The sequence below is a fragment of the Cheilinus undulatus genome, linkage group 19, assembly GCF_018320785.1.
Source record: "Cheilinus undulatus linkage group 19, ASM1832078v1, whole genome shotgun sequence".
NCBI lineage: Eukaryota > Metazoa > Chordata > Actinopteri > Labriformes > Labridae > Cheilinus > Cheilinus undulatus.
Window position 1 is genome coordinate 6,914,989 of NC_054883.1, and position 22,718 is coordinate 6,937,706.

Here is a 22,718-nt window from a genome sequence, read left to right on the forward strand (position 1 = left end):
ATGGAGATTTTCATTTCTGTCAACCTGGTCTCCCTCACTGAATCACTCGCTTGATCCCCAGTGTGTCTCCTGTTGTCGGCGTAGGTGTTGACTTTGACAAATTGTGGATAAATTTGCATTTACAGCTTTTTTTTTTTGGAAGGAAAACGGACTTTTCAAATGACCTCATACTAAGCAAATTAACAAATAAAAACTTTTTCTCACACAACAGACTTGAAATGTTTATTGACATGAGGCAGAAGCACAAACAGAAGAATCAAAAGGTCATCTCGGTTGACATGTTGGCATCTCTGCTTTCTTTTATTTTTGCCCCTTCCTGAGAAGACAGAAAAAACATTTGAAGTAAAGCACTTAAAATCTTATTTTTCCAGTTTAAGTGCTATTTGGCTTGCATGGTGTAGTAAATGCTTCAGAAACAGATTCAGGTTTATTGGCCAAGTGTGCTTATGCAACAAGGAATATGGTACCAGTTAGCTTTGCTCTCAATGGACAGGAATTGAACATTTAATTTAAAAAAGCAAAAGTATTGAAAAATTAAGATTTAAATATACACAAGCTCTTGTAAAGTTATTTTACACGGCCATGTGCATTGATAGTGTGGTTACAAAGGGTGCAAGAATGCTGACTACACATGAACAGAAGTATAGAATATGCAAGGGTGTGAGCAGAGATGATCATTTAAGATGATAAATTAGTGCAAAAGTGCATATGAAGTGATGCATTTTACCACAGAGAGCTTTCCTGCAGTATTTGACTTACAGTGAATAGGATTACTTACAGTATTTGAATTTGGTAAATAGATTAAATTAGTAATTGCATATGAGGTGAGGCATTTTACCCCAGAGATTTAAGTCACAGTTAATAGATTAATTAATGCAGATGTGCATGTGAGGTAAGGCTTTTATCAAAGTGAGCTTTCTTACGATATTTGAGATGCAGTGAATATATTAACTACTTACAGCATTTGAGTACTGATACTGTAGATTAAATTAGTAATTGCATATGAGGTGAAGCATTTTACCCCAGTGATTTAAGTCACAGTTAATTGATTAATTATTGCAGATGTGTAAAGTAAGATTTCTTACAATATTTGAGATACAGTGAATTTATTTACTACTTACAGCATTTGAGTACTGATACTGTAGATTAAATTAGTAATTGCATATGAGGTGAGGCGTTTTACTGCAGTGATTTAAGTAACAGATTAATTAGCGCAGATGTGCATGTGAAGTGGTGCATTTTACTGCAGAGGGCCTTCTTGTAGTATTTGAGTTACAGTAAAACAGTAAGATACAGTGCAGGATATTTTAAATTAAAAGCTAAGGTGCCAATTGAAGTGAAGATCTATTTTCTGACTCACTGTGACACTGAGTGGTCAAAAGGGTAACTCTGTGAAGTGATTGTTAGAGATAGGAATAATTTCTTACCTCAATCACACTTTTATTAGTTGGGTCTGGTTCAAAATCATGGTTTTCACTGTCAAAGCCATGCCAAATATCTGGGACCTGAAATGAAACAAATTCTTTAAAATGACTGACGTTACTTTCCTCGGCCACATAGTGGCACTGCTGTGGCGTGGAGTCATACCAGGGCCAAAACGCCTACAGGTAACTAAACTGAAGTTCAGAATTGATGAGAAAATGTTGAATTATAAGTAGAAAGACTAGGAATACGTATAAAACATTTTAAAAAATAAGAAAAAGACAATTTTATGAACTGTACTTTATGAACTAGGCGGTAAAAGAAAACTGGCGCTCAACTCTGGAGCTGATATGGATAGCAAGTTAGCAACCGACTGTTGAAAACCGTTAAACTGAATATTACCGCTTACTTGTATTTTCCTGCTCCTCTGTTTTTTAAGGCAGTGAAGCACAAAGGCTTAAAATAGACTTTCATGTTAATTTTTGTTATTCTTTATGCTTTAACTGTGAAAAATGCGCCAAGTTTAAATCTAGACTACAAACCTGCAATTTCTCACAAGAAAAAAAAGTGAACACTCTTCAACGGTGTCTGCAGGGTCACAAAAATCTTAAAACTTAGTATTACAAGTTATAAATCAATTTAGCAAAAGTAAAGGCTTTTAAAAAGCATTAAAACTTCTTATTTTAAGTTTTAACTGTCATCAGATTATGTTATTGCAACATTTAGGCTGTTAATGTAGAAAAGTCCATTTCCATTGTCTGCTGCTTTATGGTGTCTAACTGATTTCCTTTTTTAGTGTTATCAAAATTTTAGACTAATTTCGATTAATTTATCACACGGGGATGAAAATGTGATTTAGCCTTATCCACAAACTGATCCTGTTCTTACCTCATTTTCATAAGGTTCAGACGTATGAACAAACTTACCATCTAAAGCAGTGGTTCTCAACCTTTTCGGCCTGTGACCCCCAAAATAAAGGTACCAGAGACCGGGGACCCCCCTGTACCTGAAGGTGGTTGAACACAGCCATGCACAATCAAGAATAGTTGTGTGCAACAGGCCGTCCTTAAGGGGGATAAAGGGGGAGGTTTCTGGGCCCAGCTAAACTGGGGGTCCATGGAGGTCAGCAAAACTATGGTCCATTGTGAAGTTAAAACTGTGAAAACCATATCTTATATTTGATCTGAATAATAACCACTCTTATCAAAGAAAAAATATCTGTTCATTTGTGTAGTAACTAGCCTTCTTTAAATAGAAATAACTTGTAAAAACACAATTAAAATAGGTTAAAATTTGCTATAATTGGTTTATGATGAGAAAAAGGTGATGAAATTGGATTTTTCAAGAAAATAAATGAGTTAAAAGTGGCAAAAAAATAGATAAAAGTGGAACAAAACAAAAATTGGTTAGAGTGGCAAAAACAGGCACAGGCAAAAGTGGCTGAACTGGCTTTTAGGTATAAAAAAAATGGTGGCAATTAGGTGGACTGGGATGAAAATTTGATATAAACTGGCAAAAATGGGCTAACTGTGGTTAAAGCTGGCAAAAAGGAGTGTAAAGAGTTGTTGATAGAGGCAACAATAGGCAGAAAGTGACAAGAGTTGCTTTAGAAGTGGCAAAAAACAGGCAGAAAAAAAGTGATGGAAAGGGTTTAAAATGGACAAAAATAGGTTTAAAGTGCATAAATGTGCTAAAATTAGCTAAATTGGTGTTAAAAGGTGATAAAAACATGATTAACACTTGTTTTAAATTGGTATAAAGTGGCAAAAGTGTAATTTAAAAATATTCCCAGTATTTTTTTTAAAGGCATCTGGTGACCCCCTCTCAGTGTTTCGTGACCCCCAAGGGGTTCCTGACCCCAAGGTTGAGAACCACTGATCTAACGCACTTGAACCCTTTTCTGATGCGTGTTTGTCTTAGCTTAGATCTCTGACTTAGACTTCTGTAAACCCCACTTATATTATTTTTAGACAATTTCAGCTTGACACCTGTAAGAAAATCTCAAAACCCTGGACTGAAGATTGAACCTTCATTTTAAGACAAATATGACAACGTTCTTTGGCAAAGGACTTGGAATGACAGCTGTAAAAAATATAGGCAATGATACTCAGGGCTATTTGAGGCAAAGCATTTCTATGTCCAAAGATTGTTTTTGGGACAAATAAGTAAGCTGATAAAATTTTCTTTTGGTCTTACCTAGCATTTTTACCTAGGACACATAGATAAGTCATCATTCATCTTGTCCTGAATGTTACTTTACTATGAGTAGGTAGAATTCTGCTATTTGAATTTCCATACTTCTAACTCGGTGCTGTAGCATCCACCATCTCAGCCTAAACTCCTCTAATCAGGCCTTTTTTTTTTTTATTTATGTTTTTTTGCATTTTGTTTCACGTACCCATTCTGGTCTTTTATCTTCTTTCTTCGTTGGAACCGAGGCTGTACCCCCTTCAGACAACTGAAACAAACACACAATACTTTATAAAACAGATACAACATTTAAACAAAAACACTTTTTTAGTTGTTCACATAAAACCCTGCCTGACCTTTTTGTTTAGTTCTGCCTATGCTCGATGGTTTCAAACTGAGCACCAGTTAAATCAACTGCTGATCACACAGACAGCAGCAGTATAGTATATAAAACTGAACACAAGTTTTCAGTTTAATCACAAATCTGGTCATGACTGACAAATCAAATGTACTTTTCAAAGTCTGCTCTAGGAAACACAAATCAAGCTGCTGGTCATCCAGCCACTGCAAAATAAGCAGAAGCTTAACACAAAACCCTGCAAAGCAAAAGCAGCATTCATTTTTAGATCCTTTAAAGTTGTTTCCTTTTCAGTAAACCTTAGAAATCGTACAATCATACTCCGACACTGTCTTACCGAAGCAGCGAGGGTTAAACCCACCAGACACAGCACTGTCAGCCCTCTCATCTTTAACTTAAACTCTAATCTTCACACAGCTGTTTTATAGTGTCAGCGTCAGGAGGTGGAGTCTGTAAACTCCCTTTACCGTAAAAAGGGTCAGGTCTGCTGATATCAGAGTCCAGCATGGACACGATTTGTTTGCATATGTCAAAGTCTACTAAACTGCTACTCATTTTTGACTGATACTGAATATACAAGAGTTTAACACTTAAAATAAAAAACATATTTCTCCCTTAATTGTGCTGACAGGTGAGAAAACGTTCAAGTGTAACTAAAACCATCTCATTTTGTACCCCTTATAAAAACACTCTTATGTTGGATTTATGTTTCTGCTATTATCTTTTCAGAATAAAACTGTTGATTTTTGTTGTTTAGGCTAATGTTATTCTGTTTATTGCTTAATAATTGTACGGTTTAATTTTGGGGTCAGATTTTGGATACTAATAAAGTTATTTGAATGTATCATTATTATTATTTCCTATTTCCTAATAAAGGAAATGTCCACTCAATAAGTACAATTAAAAAACATATAAATTAATTTCCTATCCTTAAAATTTTACTCATCTATAAGGAGTTAAATATTTTCTGCGGGTTACTGTGTATATCTTCATCTCTTAAAAATAAGATAAAAAGTATTTGTAATGAGTGGTGACAATCTCTTTAGGAAAACCTATCCACATGTTGACTTTAACGATTAATATTAGAGATGCACAATATTATTGACATGATATTAATATTAGCTGCAGCAGTATATTATATTTATCTGCAAATAGGACATTAATGCCATTGTTTGCAGCTGACACATTGGCTGTATGTAGGAATATGTTTGTGGCCTTTTAGGTAGAACCAACAAACCTACGTCACCTGTGTCCGTGCTCATCCTTAAAGTCCCTGTGAAGTGATTAATAAAATCTGTAGTTTAGGTTTGTTGTATGACAGGCCACTGTGTTATGAACCACTAAGCCAAATTTCAGTCAGAAAAAAGCCTCTCAAAGTCTATAAAATTCAGCTTCAAAATCATGAAAAGTTAGGCAGCAAAATCTGCTTTAGGATGGTGTGTGGGCGTGTCGGTTAGATCCGCTGAAGCCACGCCCACTCACAAGAAATACGATCCTCTCAAATAAAATAAAATGCTTCAATCCTCAAACTTTCAAAAGTGTACTACGGACTAAGTTTGTTTCTTTGTTCATCCTTTAACTATATAGTGTGTTTTGAAGATGAAATTCTTTTGTTTTTGTCCTTCCTTATACTTAAAAATTTGCTCTAGGGCAGCCTTTCCCAATCTTCAGTGCGCTGCGGCCCAGTTTGAGACATGAAAATCTTCTGGGGATACCAAAACCTAGATTCAAGTGAAACATGAAACTCAAAGCACTAACCTCCTTATTCTTTTTTCATAAACAGAGGATTTCAAAGCAAAGGCCTAGTTTTAAAATACATTTTACACCACAAGAAAGTATTTAAAGTACTGTTAAAAAGTATTTACCCCCTTTCTGATTCCTGATTTTTTTTGCATATCTATCACACTTAAATGTTTCAGATCATCAAACCCATTTTAATATCTAACAAAACAACCCAAGTAAATACAAAATACAGTTTCTAAATAATGATTTTATTTATTAAAGGAAAAAAACAAACCTATGTGGCCCTGTGTGAAAAAGTAATTGCCCCCTGAACCTAATAACTGGTTGTGCCACGCTTGGCAGCAATAACTGGAATCAAGCATTTGCGATAACTGGTGGTGAGTCTTTCTCATCGCTGTGGAGTAATTTTGGCCCACTCTTCTTCACAGAATTGTTTTAACTCAGCGATATTGGAGGGTTTTTGAGCATGAACTGCCCATTTAAGGTCACACCACAGCATCACAATAGAAATCCGGTCAGAAATCTTTCCAATGCAGATATTTTTATATCTTTCCTTAACTTCCTCCTACCTTGGATTTCTCTTTGTCAGCAGGAGGAGGTGGAAACCCAAAAGTGTTCATTATTGGAAATATCTTCCCAGTCCACTGAGGGAGAAATAAAACAAGTTATCAGCTATGGCAGTGAGAGCATGATGTTTTTATTAGGAGTCAACCAATACTAGTTTTACCGAAATCATTTAGTACTTCATAGAAATGATAACCAATATTTTTAAACAATATGCATTTATAATGACGTATAAAATGTTTTTAATGTTTAATTCAAAAAATGAAGGATCACACACAATTTAGCCCTAGCTCTATCAGTATAAAAATCAGCACAGAGCTACACAGTAGAAACAAGAAAACAGGACGATGCCATACGCTCACCGTAACAGTTGCACAGTGTTATGACCCTGGGTCATAGTTTTGTATTTCTGTTTTATTGTGTATGTGCAGCTCTGTGTCCTCCCCTGCAGTGTTGAGTGTGTGTGAGAGTGTCTCTGTGGCTGTGTGGGCGTGTCAAGGTAAACATTAAGATCATCAAACATTAAGCCCTTCTTCTTTGTTAATTTGTTTTGTTACTCATATTAATCCAATTAAACTGCTGCTTAACTTTGCTTTACTTGTACCTGGCTTCCTTTGGAGTGGGATGAGTGGGGCCAGACATTATGTTATGTCCAGATTCCCCGAGACCGGGGACGTAACACCAAGTATTAAGTATTAATTGGCTAGTAGTCGTGTGACATCTCGTAAATCAGAATGTGTTGTGTACAGGACATCTGATAAGACTGCAGGGAGTGAAAATAAAGCCAGAAGGGAAGAAACACTTTTTGAGAATTTAATTTATTGATTATACATATAAAATAAAATGCAGATAACGATAATTGGCCAAATGCCAAATATCGACCTCACCAATCAGTCAGGCCAATAATCGGTCCACTCCTAGTATTTACAATACTTCTTACAATTCATTTAAAAGAGTCTAAAGGTAGCACTTATATATATTGTGTTTCATTTCTCAGACTTTTACAAAAATCTCAGAATGACATTAAAAATGGACCTTACCTCATCAGGCTCATCTACTGGGCTGTCACTTGGTTTCTGAAATAAAAGTCATAGTGGATTTATTTGGAAATATAAATTTCATTCCTTCAAATATGACAAACATTCACCCTGAAGAAACAAAATAACAAGATTTTGGACATAAAAAAACCAATAATATATTGTTAACCGTGCTCCTAGATTTACTTGGGCACAACAAAACTGAAGTATGAAACATTTGAAAACTGAAACCACTCACCTCGCTTGGGTTGGTTTCTGTATCATTAGCACCTGTTCCATTAGAAAACGTGGAATTATTGTGGAATACTGTGAATTGGTATGCGCGAACCTGAAAACAGAAATTTGAATGATTTAGCTGTTGTTAAAATAATAATAATAGTGTTTGGTCAGAGAAATTTGCTTGAAAATGATCATTATTTGTCATATCAGCAGCACAAGAAACACAGATGGCTTCTACTGCCTAGCTTGATTCTTAATACTTCTTAATAGCATTCAGTGCCTCATTATGTTTGTTTGATACCAGACTGTTGACATTCAGAAACTGTGACAACATAAAATCTCATTTTTAAGTCAGACCTAGTGCAGCATTTCAAAATGTGTTCCATTATGAGGGGTGCAGTTTGAGCATGTATAACCATATATAGGACGTTTTAGAGGTGTACTGCACAAAGCCAATGTTTTGCTCAACAGACCACTGGAGAATTTTAACACACCACCCAAAGCTTTGGTGACAAATTTACTATTTTTAGAAACTGACAGGCACTTTAGAAAACCCCTCCTTCAGCAAAGACCCTGCAACTCAGGACTACATTGTAAAGCAATGCAGCACTCCTGTCCTGATAGAAAATTATACAGAGATTGAAATAAACGTCATATCTGGACTGGAGTATAACTAAAGCCAGTCTTTGTGGGGATAAGTCATATTTTCATACCAATGTAACTCTCAAAAACCAAGTGGTAATTTCCAGTAAGAGTTGACATTCAACATTTTTTCACTCTCAGGAGTCTAAAGGAGCAGTGAGGTGGATTTATCACAAAATCCAGTCCCTGTGATTTAACACAGTGGTTGCAATCTGGCCAATCTTCAGGACCCCAAAATACTGAAAATGTTCAATCACTCTGTATTTAGTGGTAAAAAAATATCCACTTAGGACCTTACATGGAACAAAAACTAATTTTATAAAAAGTTAAAGATCTTTGAAAAACTGCATCATTACAGAGACCTGAGGATATGCATGCATACGTTTGATTTTACTCTGTTTCCCATGATGACATGAAAATTTGACTTTTTGGAGAAAAAAGCCACACTAAATTAACCTAAATGTACTCACTATTTTGGCAAAATGGAGTAAAATAAATACATGAATATACGCCTGCTAGGGCTTTCATGCATCATGGATGTTTTTACCATAAACTACGTTTTTTCCAGGCACACATTAAAGATCCCTAGAAAACAGCCCTGCAACCACGCTCTAGTGTCCACTTTGGGTTCCAAGTGAACCACTGCTGTAACTGCTTGTTGCATCAGGAGCCATCTTAATTTTATATACTATATTTATGTTTTTAAATTGCCCATTTACAATTTAAATCTGAGCCCTTAAAATAGCCCGTCATAACCCTTTAATAAACAGAGTCAATGTTTCAAAGCTCCTCATCAGTTTATTAATCAAATTCATCAAAATGAGGTTTTTGCAAAGTATGTGATGAATCTAGTTGATTAAAAACAGGAAACTGATTTTAGGGGGGTTACATAATAAAGAAATAGAAACAACTTGTTCTTGATGGTTAATGTTTTGTAACTCTCAATCTCTTTCTAGATAAATAAATCTGGAGAAAATCACAGATCTTACCGATTCTTCGTAGGTTCTACAACAATTCATACCAACAAACAGAGTTGCAGTAGAAATTATATCAGCCTAAACTCCACTTAACAGTGTTTTCTGTTTGTTTGCTTTGTTGTTTCACATACCCCTTGATTTTGCGTAGCAGTCGGAGTTGTATCTCTTTTAGCTACCTGAAATCAGAAATCCACAATACTTTAATCAGAAAAATGTACAACACCAGAGCAAAGACACATTTTGAGGTGCTTGGGTAAAACCCTGACCTCTTTGTTTATTCTGCTGTTGCAGAGTCATGAACAATTTCAAATGAAGCACCAAGTCAAATCAATTCTTGCCTTTTCATACGGGCAACAGCAGTGTAGTAAATGTTTTAAAACTGACATTATTATTCACCTAAGTGCTCAAGTTTGATCAGAAATATAGTCCCATCAGCCTACAGTGTTAAATATACTGTTTAATGTATGATGTAGACTACTTCCTGAGGAAACAAAAATCAAGCTGCTGGTCTTAAAGTTGCTGCAAAATAAGCAAAACAAAATACACACACCCCTGTGAAGCAAAAATAGCATTCATGAGTGGTTCTCATGTGGTCTATCATAAAGACCTACCACCACCACGCCACCCAAATAAAATGTTTTTGATTCACCCTTAGATGAAATAAAACATGACTGACAGACTGAAAGAAACAGGACAAGCTTACATGTTTAAAAGGCAAAACTCTACAGAAGCCCTGAGAGGACATGCATGCATACATTTTATTTCACTCAGTTTTCTATGATGAAAATTTTCTCTGTTTTCTCAAGGGAAAACTAGCTTTGTTCTCTCAAGATAAAAGGCTTAGTTAACCTAAATGTACTCACAAGATGGACAAAAGTAATAATGGCTTACAAAATCATAGATTGTTTGGCAGCACCATTCTAGGGACTTCATTTCTTTCTCTTCTTTTTTTTTTTTTTTTTGTTTTCCCTGAGATTTAAGAGTTCATTTTGAGGACTCAAGTTACAGATCCAAGTAACAGTTGAATATCAATTTCAATATCAGCTACAATAAATGTGAAATTATCTGCATGCAGGATATCAGCAAAACTCCAATAACTTGTTTACCTTATTGATATTTACATTTTTCCAGTTTCATGGCATTTGACTTGGAACATCAAATAAGAAATCAGAAATCTTTCCAATGCAGATATCTTTATATCTTTCTTAACTTCCTCCTACCTTGGATTTCTCTTTGTCAGCAGGAGGAGGTGGAAACCCCCCAGTGTTCACTATTGGAAATATCTTCCCAGTCAGCTGAAGGAGAAAAAAAACAAGTTATCAGCTATGGCAGTGTGAGCATGATGTTTTAATCAGGGGTCCACCAGTATTGATTTTACCGAAATCGATTAGAGCTTCAATAACCAAGAACCAATATTTGGGAACGATACTCATTTATAATGACATATAAAATGTTTTTAATGTGGCAAAAGTGAAACTGTATGATCAATAAAATTCAGATAATGACAACTGGCCAAATGCCAAATATCAACCTCAGCAATCAGTCAGGCCAATAATCGGTCCACCCCTAGTATTTACAATACTTCTTACAATTCATTTAAAAGAGTCTAAAGGTAGCACTTAGATATATTGTGTTTGATTTCTCAGACTTTTACAAAAATCTCAGAACGACATTAAAAATGGACCTTACCTCATCAGGCTCATCTACTGGGCTGTCACTTGGTTTCTGAAATCAAAGTCATAGTGGATTTATTTGGAAATATAAATTTCATTCCTTCAAATATGACAAACATTCACCCTGAAGAAACAAAATAACAAGACTTTGGACATAAAAAACATTAAGACAAAGTTAACCATGCTCCTAGATTTAATTGGGCACAACAAAACTGAAGTATGAAACACTTGAAAACTGAAACCACTCACCTCGCTTGGGTTGGTTTCTGTATCATTAGCACCTGTTCCATTAGAAAACGTGGAATTATTGTGGAATGGTGTGTACCTGTATGTGGAAACCTAAAAACAGAAATTTGAATGATTTAGCTGTTGTTAAAATAATAATAATAGTGTTTGGTCAGAGAAATTTGCTTGAAAATGATCATTATTTGTCATATCAGCAGCACAAGAAACACAGATGGCTTCTACTGCCTAGCTTGATTCTTAATACTTCTTAATAGCATTCAGTGCCTCATTATGTTTGTTTGATACCAGACTGTTGACATTCAGAAACTGTGACAACATAAAATCTCATTTTTAAGTCAGACCTAGTGCAGCATTTCAAAATGTGTTCCATTATGAGGGGTGCAGTTTGAGCATGTATAACCATATATAGGACGTTTTAGAGGTGTACTGCACAAAGCCAATGTTTTGCTCAACAGACCACTGGAGAATTTTAACACACCACCCAAAGCTTTGGTGACAAATTTACTATTTTTAGAAACTGACAGGCACTTTAGAAAACCCCTCCTTCAGCAAAGACCCTGCAACTCAGGACTACATTGTAAAGCAATGCAGCACTCCTGTCCTGATAGAAAATTATACAGAGATTGAAATAAACTTCATATCTGGACTGGAGTATAACTAAAGCCAGTCTTTGTGGGGATAAGTCATATTTTCATACCAATGTAACTCTCAAAAACCAAGTGGTAATTTCCAGTAAGAGTTGACGTTCAACATTTTTTCACTCTCAGGAGTCTAAAGGAGCAGTGAGGTGGATTTATCACAAAATCCAGTCCCTGTGATTTAACACAGTGGTTGCAATCTGGCCAATCTTCAGGACCCCAAAATACTGAAAATGTTCAATCACTCTGTATTTAGTGGTAAAAAATATCCACTTAGGACCTTACATGGAACAAAAACTAATTTTACAAAAAGCTAAAGATCTTTGAAAAACTGCATCATTACAGAGACCTGAGGATATGCATGCATACGTTTGATTTTACTCTGTTTCCCATGATGACATGAAAATTTGACTTTTTGGAGAAAAAAGCCACACTAAATTAAACTAAATGTACTCACTATTTTGGCAAAATGGAGTAAAATAAATACATGAATATAAGTCTGCTAGGGCTTTCATGCATCATGGATGTTTTTACCATAAACTACGTTTTTTCCAGGCACACATTAAAGATCCCTAGAAAACAGCCCTGCAACCACGCTCTAGTGTCCACTTTGGGTTCCAAGTGAACCACTGCTGTGACTGCTTGTTGCATCAGGAGCCATCTTAATTTATTATATATACTGTATTTATGTTTTTAAATTGCCCCTTTACAATTTAAATCTGAGCCCTTAAGATAGCCCGTCATCTTAAAGTATTTGGATCGTAACAACATAGACTTTGGATTTCAAACAACAGTAACATAATCATTAACTGAACCCTTTAATAAACAGAGTCAATGTTTCAAAGCTCCTCATCAGTTTATTAATCAAATTCATCAAAATGAGGTTTTTGCAAAGTATGTGATGAATCTAGTTGATTAAAAACAGGAAACTGATTTTAGGGGGGTTACATAATAAAGAAATAGAAACAACTTGTTCTTGATGGTTAACGTTTTGTAACTCTCAATCTCTTTCTAGATAAATAAATCTGGAGAAAATCACAGATCTTACCAATTCTTCATAGGTTCTACAACAATTCATACCAACAAACAGAGTTGCAGTAGAAATTATATCAGCCTAAACTCCACTTAACAGTGTTTTCTGTTTGTTTGCTTTGTTGTTTCACATACCCCTTGATTTTGCGTAGCAGTCGGAGTTGTATCTCTTTTAGCTACCTGAAATCAGAAATCCACAATACTTTAATCAGAAAAATGTACAACACCAGAGCAAAGACACATTTTGAGGTGCTTGGGTAAAACCCTGACCTCTTTGTTTATTCTGCTGTTGCAGAGTCATGAACAATTTCAAATGAAGCACCAAGTCAAATCAATTCTTGCCTTTTCATACGGGCAACAGCAGTGTAGTAAATGTTTTAAAACTGACATTATTATTCACCTAAGTGCTCAAGTTTGATCAGAAATATAGTCCCATCAGCCTACAGTGTTAAATATACTGTTTAATGTATGATGTAGACTACTTCCTGAGGAAACAAAAATCAAGCTGCTGGTCTTAAAGTTGCTGCAAAATAAGCAAAACAAAATACACACACCCCTGTGAAGCAAAAACAGCATTCATGAGTGGTTCTCATGTGGTCTATCATAAAGACCTACCACCACCACGCCACCCAAATAAAATGTTTTTGATTCACCCTTAGATGAAATAAAACATGACTGACAGACTGAAAGAAACAGGACAAGCTTACATGTTTAAAAGGCAAAACTCTACAGAAGCCCTGAGAGGACATGCATGCATACATTTTATTTCACTCAGTTTTCTGTGATGAAAATTTTCTCTGTTTTCTCAAGGGAAAACTAGCTTTGTTCTCTCAAGATAAAAGGCTTAGTTAACCTAAATGTACTCACAAGATGGACAAAAGTAATAATTGCTTACAAAATCATAGATTGTTTGGCAGCACCATTCTAGGGACTTCATTTCTTTTCTGTTTTTCGTTTTTTTTTTTTTTTTGTTTTCCCTGAGATTTAAGAGTTCATTTTGAGGACTCAAGTTACAGATCCAAGTAACAGTTGAATATCAATTTCAATATCAGCTACAATAAATGTGAAATTATCTGCATGCAGGATATCAGCAAAACTCCAATAACTTGTTTGCCTTATTGATATTTACATTTTTCCAGTTTCATGGCATTTGACTGTGAACATCAAATAAGAAATCAGAAATCTTTCCAATGCAGATATCTTTATATCTTTCTTAACTTCCTCCTACCTTGGATTTCTCTTTGTCAGCAGGAGGAGGTGGAAACCCCCCAGTGTTCACTATTGGAAATATCTTCCCAGTCAGCTGAAGGAGAAAAAAAAACAAGTTATCAGCTATGGCAGTGTGAGCATGATGTTTTAATCAGGGGTCCACCAGTATTGATTTTACCGAAATTGATTAGTACTTCAATAACCAATAACCAATATTTGTGAACGATACTCATTTATAATGACATATAAAATGTTTTTAATGTGGCAAAAGTGAAACTGTATGATCAAAACATGAAAGAACAAACAATTTAGCCCTAGATCTATCAGTATGAGAATCGGCACAGAGCTACACAGTAGAAACAAGAAAATGGGGTGACGCCATACGCTCACTGTGCCAGCTGCACAAAGTATTAAGTATTAATTGGTTGGTAGTCATGTGACATCTAGTAAGTCAGATTGTGTCGTGTACAGGACAGAAGGGAAGAAACACTTTTTCAGTATTTCATTTATTGATTATACGTAAAATAAAATGCAGATAATGATAATTGGCCAAATGCCAAATATCAACCTCAGCAATCAGTCAGGCCAATAATCAGTCCACTCCTAGTATTTACAATACTTCTTACAATTCATTTAAAAGAGTCTAAAGGTAGCACTTAGATATATTGTGTTTGATTTCTCAGACTTTTACAGAAATCTCAGAATGACATTAAAAATGGACCTTACCTCGTCAGGATCATCTACTGGGCTGTCACTTGGTTTCTGAAATCAAAGTCATAGTGGATTTATTTGGAAATATAAATTTCATTCCTTCAAATATGACAAACATTCACCCTGAAGAAACAAAATAACAAGACTTTGGACATAAAAAAACATTAACACAAAGTTAACCATGCTCCTAGATTTAATTGGGCACAACAAAACTGAAGTATGAAACACTTGAAAACTGAAACCACTCACCTCGCTTGGGTTGGTTTCTGTATCATTAGCACCTGTTCCATTAGAAAACGTGGAATTATTGTGGAATGCTGTGTACCTGTATGTGGAAACCTAAAAACAGAAATTTGAATGATTTAGCTGTTGTTAAAATAATAATAATAGTGTTTGGTCAGAGAAATTTGCTTGAAAATGATCATTATTTGTCATATCAGCAGCACAAGAAACACAGATGGCTTCTACTGCCTAGCTTGATTCTTAATACTTCTTAATAGCATTCAGTGCCTCATTATGTTTGTTTGATACCAGACTGTTGACATTCAGAAACTGTGACAACATAAAATCTCATTTTTAAGTCAGACCTAGTGCAGCATTTCAAAATGTGTTCCATTATGAGGGGTGCAGTTTGAGCATGTATAACCATATATAGGACGTTTTAGAGGTGTACTGCACAAAGCCAATGTTTTGCTCAACAGACCACTGGAGAATTTTAACACACCACCCAAAGCTTTGGTGACAAATTTACTATTTTTAGAAACTGACAGGCACTTTAGAAAACCCTTCTTTCAGTAAAGATCCTGCAACTAGGGCTGCAACAAACATCAACAAACCAATAAAAATCGATAATCAAAAGTGTTGGCAACAAATGTATGTATCGTTTCGTTGTGTTGCACAATCATGGCGCTACTCAGCGTGGTGAGGAGCTGTTTACGTCACACACAGCCCATTCCAAAAATATTATTGTGTAGATTTTCTGCTCTTTAGAGACCCATAAATCCACCATCAGGAGAATGTTCTTTAACTTGTATGCAGGAAAATTATCTCCTTTTGATGATAAGGATGAATTATTGTTTACTGATAGAGTAAATGCTTCAAAGCTCCTCATCAGTTTATTAATCAAATTCATCAAAATGAGGTTTTTCTAAGTATGTGATGAATCTAGTTTTGTAACTCTCAATCTCTTTTTAAATAAATAAATCTGCAGAAAATCACAGATCTTACCGATTCTTCGTAGGTGCTACAACAATTCATACCAACAAACAGAGTTGCAGTAGAAATTATATCAGCCTAAACTCCACTTAACAGTGTTTTCTGTTTGTTTGCTTTGTTGTTTCACATACCCCTTGATTTTGCGTAGCAGTCGGAGTTGTATCTCTTTTAGCTACCTGAAATCAGAAATCCACAATACTTTAATCAGAAAAATGTACAACACCAGAGCAAAGACACATTTTGAGGTGCTTGGGTAAAACCCTGACCTCTTTGTTTATTCTGCTGTTGCAGAGTCATGAACAATTTCAAATGAAGCACCAAGTCAAATCAATTCTTTTCTTTTCATACGGGCGACAGCAGTGTAGTAAATGTTTTAAAACTGACATTATTATTCACCTAAGTGCTCAAGTTTGATCAGAAATATAGTCCCATCAGCCTACAGTGTTAAATATACTGTTTAATGTATGATGTAGACTACTTCCTGAGGAAACAAAAATCAAGCTGCTGGTCTTAAAGTTGCTGCAAAATAAGCAAAACAAAATACACACACCCCTGTGAAGCAAAAATAGCATTCATGAGTGGTTCTCATGTGGTCTATCATAAAGACCTACCACCACCACGCCACCCAAATAAAATGTTTTTGATTCACCCTTAGATGAAATAAAACATGACTGACAGACTGAAAGAAACAGGACAAGCTTACATGTTTAAAAGGCAAAACTCTACAGAAGCCCTGAGAGGACATGCACGCATACATTTTATTTCACTCAGTTTTCTGTGATGAAAATTTTCTCTGTTTTCTCAAGGGAAAACTAGCTTTGTTCTCTCAAGATAAAAGGCTTAGTTAACCTAAATGTACTCACAAGATGGACAAAAGTAATAATGGCTTACAAAATCATAGATTGTTTGGCAGCACCATTCTAGGGACTTCATTTCTTTTCTTTTGTTTATTTATTTATTTATTTATTTTTTGTTCACCCTGAGATTTAAGAGTTCATTTTGAGGACTCAAGTTACAGATCCAAGTAACAGTTGAATATCAATTTCAATATCAGCTACAATAAATGTGAAATTATCTGCATGCAGGATATCAGCAAAACTCCAATAACTTGTTTGCCTTATTGATATTTACATTTTTCCAGTTTCATGGCATTTGACTGTGAACATCAAATAAGAAATCAGAAATCTTTCCAATGCAGATATCTTTATATCTTTCTTAACTTCCTCCTACCTTGGATTTCTCTTTGTAAGCAGGAGGAGGTGGAAACCCCCCAGTGTTCACTATTGGAAATATCTTCCCAGTCAGCTGAAGGAGAAAAAAAACAAGTTATCAGCTATGGCAGTGTGAGCATGATGTTTTAATCGGGGGTCCACCAGTATTGATTTTACCGAAATCGATTAGAGCTTCAATAACCAAGAACCAATATTTGTGAACGATACTCATTTATAATGACATATAAAATGTTTTTAATGTGGCAAAAGTGAAACTGTATGATCAAAACATGAAAGAACAAACAATTTAGCCCTAGATCTATCAGTATGAGAATCGGCACAGAGCTACACAGTAGAAACAAGAAAATGGGGTGACGCCATACGCTCACTGTGCCAGCTGCACAAAGTATTAAGTATTAATTGGTTGGTAGTCATGTGACATCTAGTAAGTCAGATTGTGTCGTGTACAGGACAGAAGGGAAGAAACACTTTTTCAGTATTTCATTTATTGATTATACGTAAAATAAAATGCAGATAATGATAATTGGCCAAATGCCAAATATCAACCTCAGCAATCAGTCAGGCCAATAATCGGTCCACTCCTAGTATTTACAATACTTCTTACAATTCATTTAAAAGAGTCTAAAGGTAGCACTTAGATATATTGTGTTTGATTTCTCAGACTTTTACAGAAATCTCAGAATGACATTAAAAATGGACCTTACCTCGTCAGGATCATCTACTGGGCTGTCACTTGGTTTCTGAAATCAAAGTCATAGTGGATTTATTTGGAAATATAAATTTCATTCCTTCAAATATGACAAACATTCACCCTGAAGAAACAAAATAACAAGACTTTGGACATAAAAAAACATTAACACAAAGTTAACCATGCTCCTAGATTTAATTGGGCACAACAAAACTGAAGTATGAAACACTTGAAAACTGAAACCACTCACCTCGCTTGGGTTGGTTTCTGTATCATTAGCACCTGTTCCATTAGAAAACGTGGAATTATTGTGGAATGCTGTGTACCTGTATGTGGAAACCTAAAAACAGAAATTTGAATGATTTAGCTGTTGTTAAAATAATAATAATAGTGTTTGGTCAGAGAAATTTGCTTGAAAATGATCATTATTTGTCATATCAGCAGCACAAGAAACACAGATGGCTTCTACTGCCTAGCTTGATTCTTAATACTTCTTAATAGCATTCAGTGCCTCATTATGTTTGTTTGATACCAGACTGTTGACATTCAGAAACTGTGACAACATAAAATCTCATTTTTAAGTCAGACCTAGTGCAGCATTTCAAAATGTGTTCCATTATGAGGGGTGCAGTTTGAGCATGTATAACCATATATAGGACGTTTTAGAGGTGTACTGCACAAAGCCAATGTTTTGCTCAACAGACCACTGGAGAATTTTAACACACCACCCAAAGCTTTGGTGACAAATTTACTATTTTTAGAAACTGACAGGCACTTTAGAAAACCCTTCTTTCAGTAAAGATCCTGCAACTAGGGCTGCAACAAACATCAACAAACCAATAAAAATCGATAATCAAAAGTGTTGGCAACAAATGTATGTATCGTTTCGTTGTGTTGCACAATCATGGCGCTACTCAGCGTGGTGAGGAGCTGTTTACGTCACACACAGCCCATTCCAAAATATTATTGTGTAGATTTTCTGCTCTTTAGAGACCCATAAATCCACCATCAGGAGAATGTTCTTTAACTTGTATGCAGGAAAATTATCTCCTTTTGATGATAAGGATGAATTATTGTTTACTGATAGAGTAAATGCTTCAAAGCTCCTCATCAGTTTATTAATCAAATTCATCAAAATGAGGTTTTTCTAAGTATGTGATGAATCTAGTTTTGTAACTCTCAATCTCTTTTTAAATAAATAAATCTGCAGAAAATCACAGATCTTACCGATTCTTCGTAGGTGCTACAACAATTCATACCAACAAACAGAGTTGCAGTAGAAATTATATCAGCCTAAACTCCACTTAACAGTGTTTTCTGTTTGTTTGCTTTGTTGTTTCACATACCCCTTGATTTTGCGTAGCAGTCGGAGTTGTATCTCTTTTAGCTACCTGAAATCAGAAATCCACAATACTTTAATCAGAAAAATGTACAACACCAGAGCAAAGACACATTTTGAGGTGCTTGGGTAAAACCCTGACCTCTTTGTTTATTCTGCTGTTGCAGAGTCATGAACAATTTCAAATGAAGCACCAAGTCAAATCAATTCTTTTCTTTTCATACGGGCGACAGCAGTGTAGTAAATGTTTTAAAACTGACATTATTATTCACCTAAGTGCTCAAGTTTGATCAGAAATATAGTCCCATCAGCCTACAGTGTTAAATATACTGTTTAATGTATGATGTAGACTACTTCCTGAGGAAACAAAAATCAAGCTGCTGGTCTTAAAGTTGCTGCAAAATAAGCAAAACAAAATACACACACCCCTGTGAAGCAAAAATAGCATTCATGAGTGGTTCTCATGTGGTCTATCATAAAGACCTACCACCACCACGCCACCCGGTAAAAGGCTTAGTTAACGTAAATGTACTCACTATCAGGGCAAGACGGAGAAAAGTAATAATGGCTTCCATACATCATAGATTGTTTGGCATCTTTTTTTTTTTCAGGCACACATTTGTAAACTGGGTCTTGTTCATAAGTGATGGTAGAATGGACCGTGAGATGGACAGGCGGATTTGTAGCATCAGCAGTAGGGGTGTAACGGGACAGAAAAATTTCAGTTCGAATGTACCTCGGTTTTGAAGTCACGGTTTGGTACGTTTTCAGTACGGTAGTTGAAGCGAATAAATAAAATGTAATTTTTATTTAATTAAATTATATCAAAATAAATAAACTGAATAAATTACATTTAAATTATTAATAATGCTGCAACCTCATTCCAAAAGTTCTTTAATCATTAAAAATACAATAAATAAATAAATTTTTGAATTACTAGGTTTTTTAATTGATATATTGACATATTTATACCCATTCTTTAAACACTAAAATTTCCCAGCTAACTTGAACGCATCATCATACAACCATGAGTTAGCTTGTTAAGTATGCTAATTAGCATATATCCTGCCGATTTCAACACAGACTTCAGCACTGGATTACTTTTTTAACCAATGGGACCTACTACAAAGTTTAGAAGAACTTTTTACAGCCTCTTGGTGGATAAAGAGGTTAGAGCCGTGTGAAATCTGAGGATACCTTTACCTATGACGCAGCTGCAGACATGATGGAGTCCCCTCTCCCCCTCCTCTGAGGCTGACAGTTGAAGGTAGAATTCATTTGATTCACAGAGCCAGAGTACCAGTGTTTTAATAAAAACGATCTTAAAGAATAGGAAATCCATAACCGGCTGGTGAGACTTTTTGTTGTTCCTCCTCGTTACGGTGTCATTCTTGTTTGAGTGGTGATTTTTAAAATGCTTTGAGTGGTCCGCTGGAAGACGTGCTGTTAGCGACACAGCTGCTGAATAATGTCAGCGCTACTGTAGTTGTCTTTGTCCACTATTGTATTTTACTGGGAAAGAAAGAGTTCCTAAACAGGAAACTTTTATCTGGGAATATTCAGGCTGTTGCTGTCGTTTGCTGTGGTTGTGTGGTTGCCAGGACAGTGTGACAGCGAGTTGCGCTCTTGTTTTATGTCTGAGCTTCGTTCCACATGTATCCGTCTGTACATGTCTGTACCCTACCAAGAGGCCCGTACCGAATCGGTACGGTATGAATACACGTACCTTTACACCCATAATCAGCAGTATTGCAGACGTTGTACCGTACCCTCATGGTGAAGAGGGCGCTGAGCGGGAAGACAAAACTGTCAGTTTACCAGTCAATCTTCGTCCAACCCCTCAGCTATGGTCATGGACTCTAGGTAATGACCAGAAGAAGCAGGTTCAAGTGGTTGAAATGAGATTCCTCAGGAGCGTGTCTGGGCTCAGCCTTAGAGATAGGGTTAGGGGCTCAGATATCCAGAGGGTGTTGAAGTGGTTTGAGCATCTAATCAGGATGCCTCCTGGTCACCTCCCTGTGGAGGTCCTCAGGGCACATTCAACTGGAAGGAGACCCCGGGTTAGGCCCAGGACCCGCTGGAGGGATTATATTGGGGCTTTTCCACTATGGCCTTTAGCTGCGCTGAGCCAAACCAAGCCGTGCTGATTTGCTTTTCCATCACCAGTTTGGCTGCGCAGAGCCACGCTCAAATGGCCCCGGCCAGGACCAAAGCAAGCCACCCCACCTCCAAGCGCGCCACACTGACATCAAAGCGGTTCGCAGGGTGCAGTCTGCCGGGGAGATTTACCCCTTCTGATACTGATAAACGCCCCCCCATGATAAATTATCAGCCCACGGGGAGATGGGGGGGGTGTGTTTTATCCCTGCCTCTGCTCCGGCTGTCTATAACTCTTTTACAGTGGTGGTCTAATGTCAGCATTCACTGTTAAACTTACTCATTTATCACACAAGACCAAAACTGTGCATACTACGGTCCGAAAGTTGTGCATCCTGACAAATGAAATCAGGGAGGATCAGGCGCAGATCCAGGATTACAACTTTTTCTGCACCTACTTACAAAGGTTTGACCCGTTCCCTTCTGACAGACAAATAAATTCTAGACTTTTAAAAAATAAAATCCTGGAGATGTTCGAAACATTTAGCCCATGACAGAGTCAGTCTTTAATCTATTAACTGGTGCTATTAAATCATGCCGTTCTCACTGCTCAATCTGCTCTTTAGAGAACGCAGGCCACCAGGAAGAGCTGGAAAATGTTGCTGGATAGAGGGATGTCTGGGTGGACCTGCTCAGCCTGCTGCCTCCACGACCCAGATGGGCAGAAGAAAATGGATGGATGGATAAAACTCAAAGATATCACTGGCAGTTTTCAGGGTTGTAATCTGCCATTCCCTTTTACACCAGATGATCCAGTCTTTTACCAGTATATCTGAATAAAGGTGCCCAGATCAACTTTCTTTGAGGAAAGCCCTTCATTAACACCATTTAAATTTTCTAGAGGTCATTTACCCCAACATGACAAGTGAAATCTGAATCCTATGGACCCCCTATCATCTAATTGTGTTTGGATAGTGAAAACTTAGACTTTGGATTTCAAACAACAGTAACATAATCATTAACTGAACCCCTTTAAAAAACAAAGACAGTCAATGCTTCAAAGCTCTTCATCAGCTTATTATTTAAATTCATCAAAATAAGGTTTTTGCAAAGAGTAAGATGAATTTATCTAATTTAAAGTTGGGTTTAATTATTAGCATGGAGTAACATAATAAAGAAGTAATAATATATTTTTAGTAGTTAATGTCATTTTCAGTATCTTTTAGATTAATAAATCCTTGGAAAATCACAGATCTTACCAATCCTCCTTTTAGTGGAACTACAGCAGCAATTAATCCCAGCAAACAGAGTTGTATGAGTCTTCTCATCTTGAACATGTTGAGCCACAAATCTGCTTCTGCTTTGACTTTATACAGTCCATGTCAGTGGGTGGAGTCATCCCTGGAGACAGTTAACTCTAATGTAATGAATTAGCCTATATGACAGTGTTAAAAGCTATACGAGGTATGGTTTATGAGGATAAAAC

The 22,718-nt window shown here is 36.1% G+C and overlaps 1 protein-coding gene across 3 annotated transcripts; it reads right to left on the reverse strand.

The window, feature by feature from the left end:
- Positions 1-200: 200 nt before the first annotated feature.
- Positions 201-22,718, reverse strand: LOC121527150 (altered inheritance of mitochondria protein 21-like). 3 transcript variants are annotated; one of them, XM_041813917.1, is made up of 20 exons: positions 22,492-22,718; positions 19,143-19,187; positions 18,047-18,136; positions 17,813-17,848; positions 17,107-17,181; positions 16,008-16,052; positions 14,911-15,000; positions 14,677-14,712; positions 13,970-14,044; positions 12,877-12,921; positions 11,075-11,164; positions 10,842-10,877; positions 10,373-10,447; positions 9,284-9,328; positions 7,553-7,642; positions 7,318-7,353; positions 6,283-6,357; positions 3,821-3,880; positions 1,428-1,505; positions 201-316 (listed from the first exon to the last, which is right to left on the reverse strand). In XM_041813917.1, exons 1-20 carry the CDS (start codon positions 22,567-22,569, stop codon positions 257-259), a joined length of 1,260 nt encoding a protein of 419 aa, XP_041669851.1. In that variant the 5' UTR covers positions 22,570-22,718; the 3' UTR covers positions 201-256. The 3 variants fall into 3 exon arrangements, with proteins under 3 accessions (XP_041669851.1, XP_041669853.1, XP_041669852.1); XM_041813919.1 differs by lacking the exons at positions 7,553-7,642; positions 9,284-9,328; positions 10,373-10,447; positions 10,842-10,877 and having other exon boundaries at positions 22,492-22,717; XM_041813918.1 differs by lacking the exons at positions 7,318-7,353; positions 7,553-7,642; positions 9,284-9,328; positions 10,373-10,447 and having other exon boundaries at positions 22,492-22,717.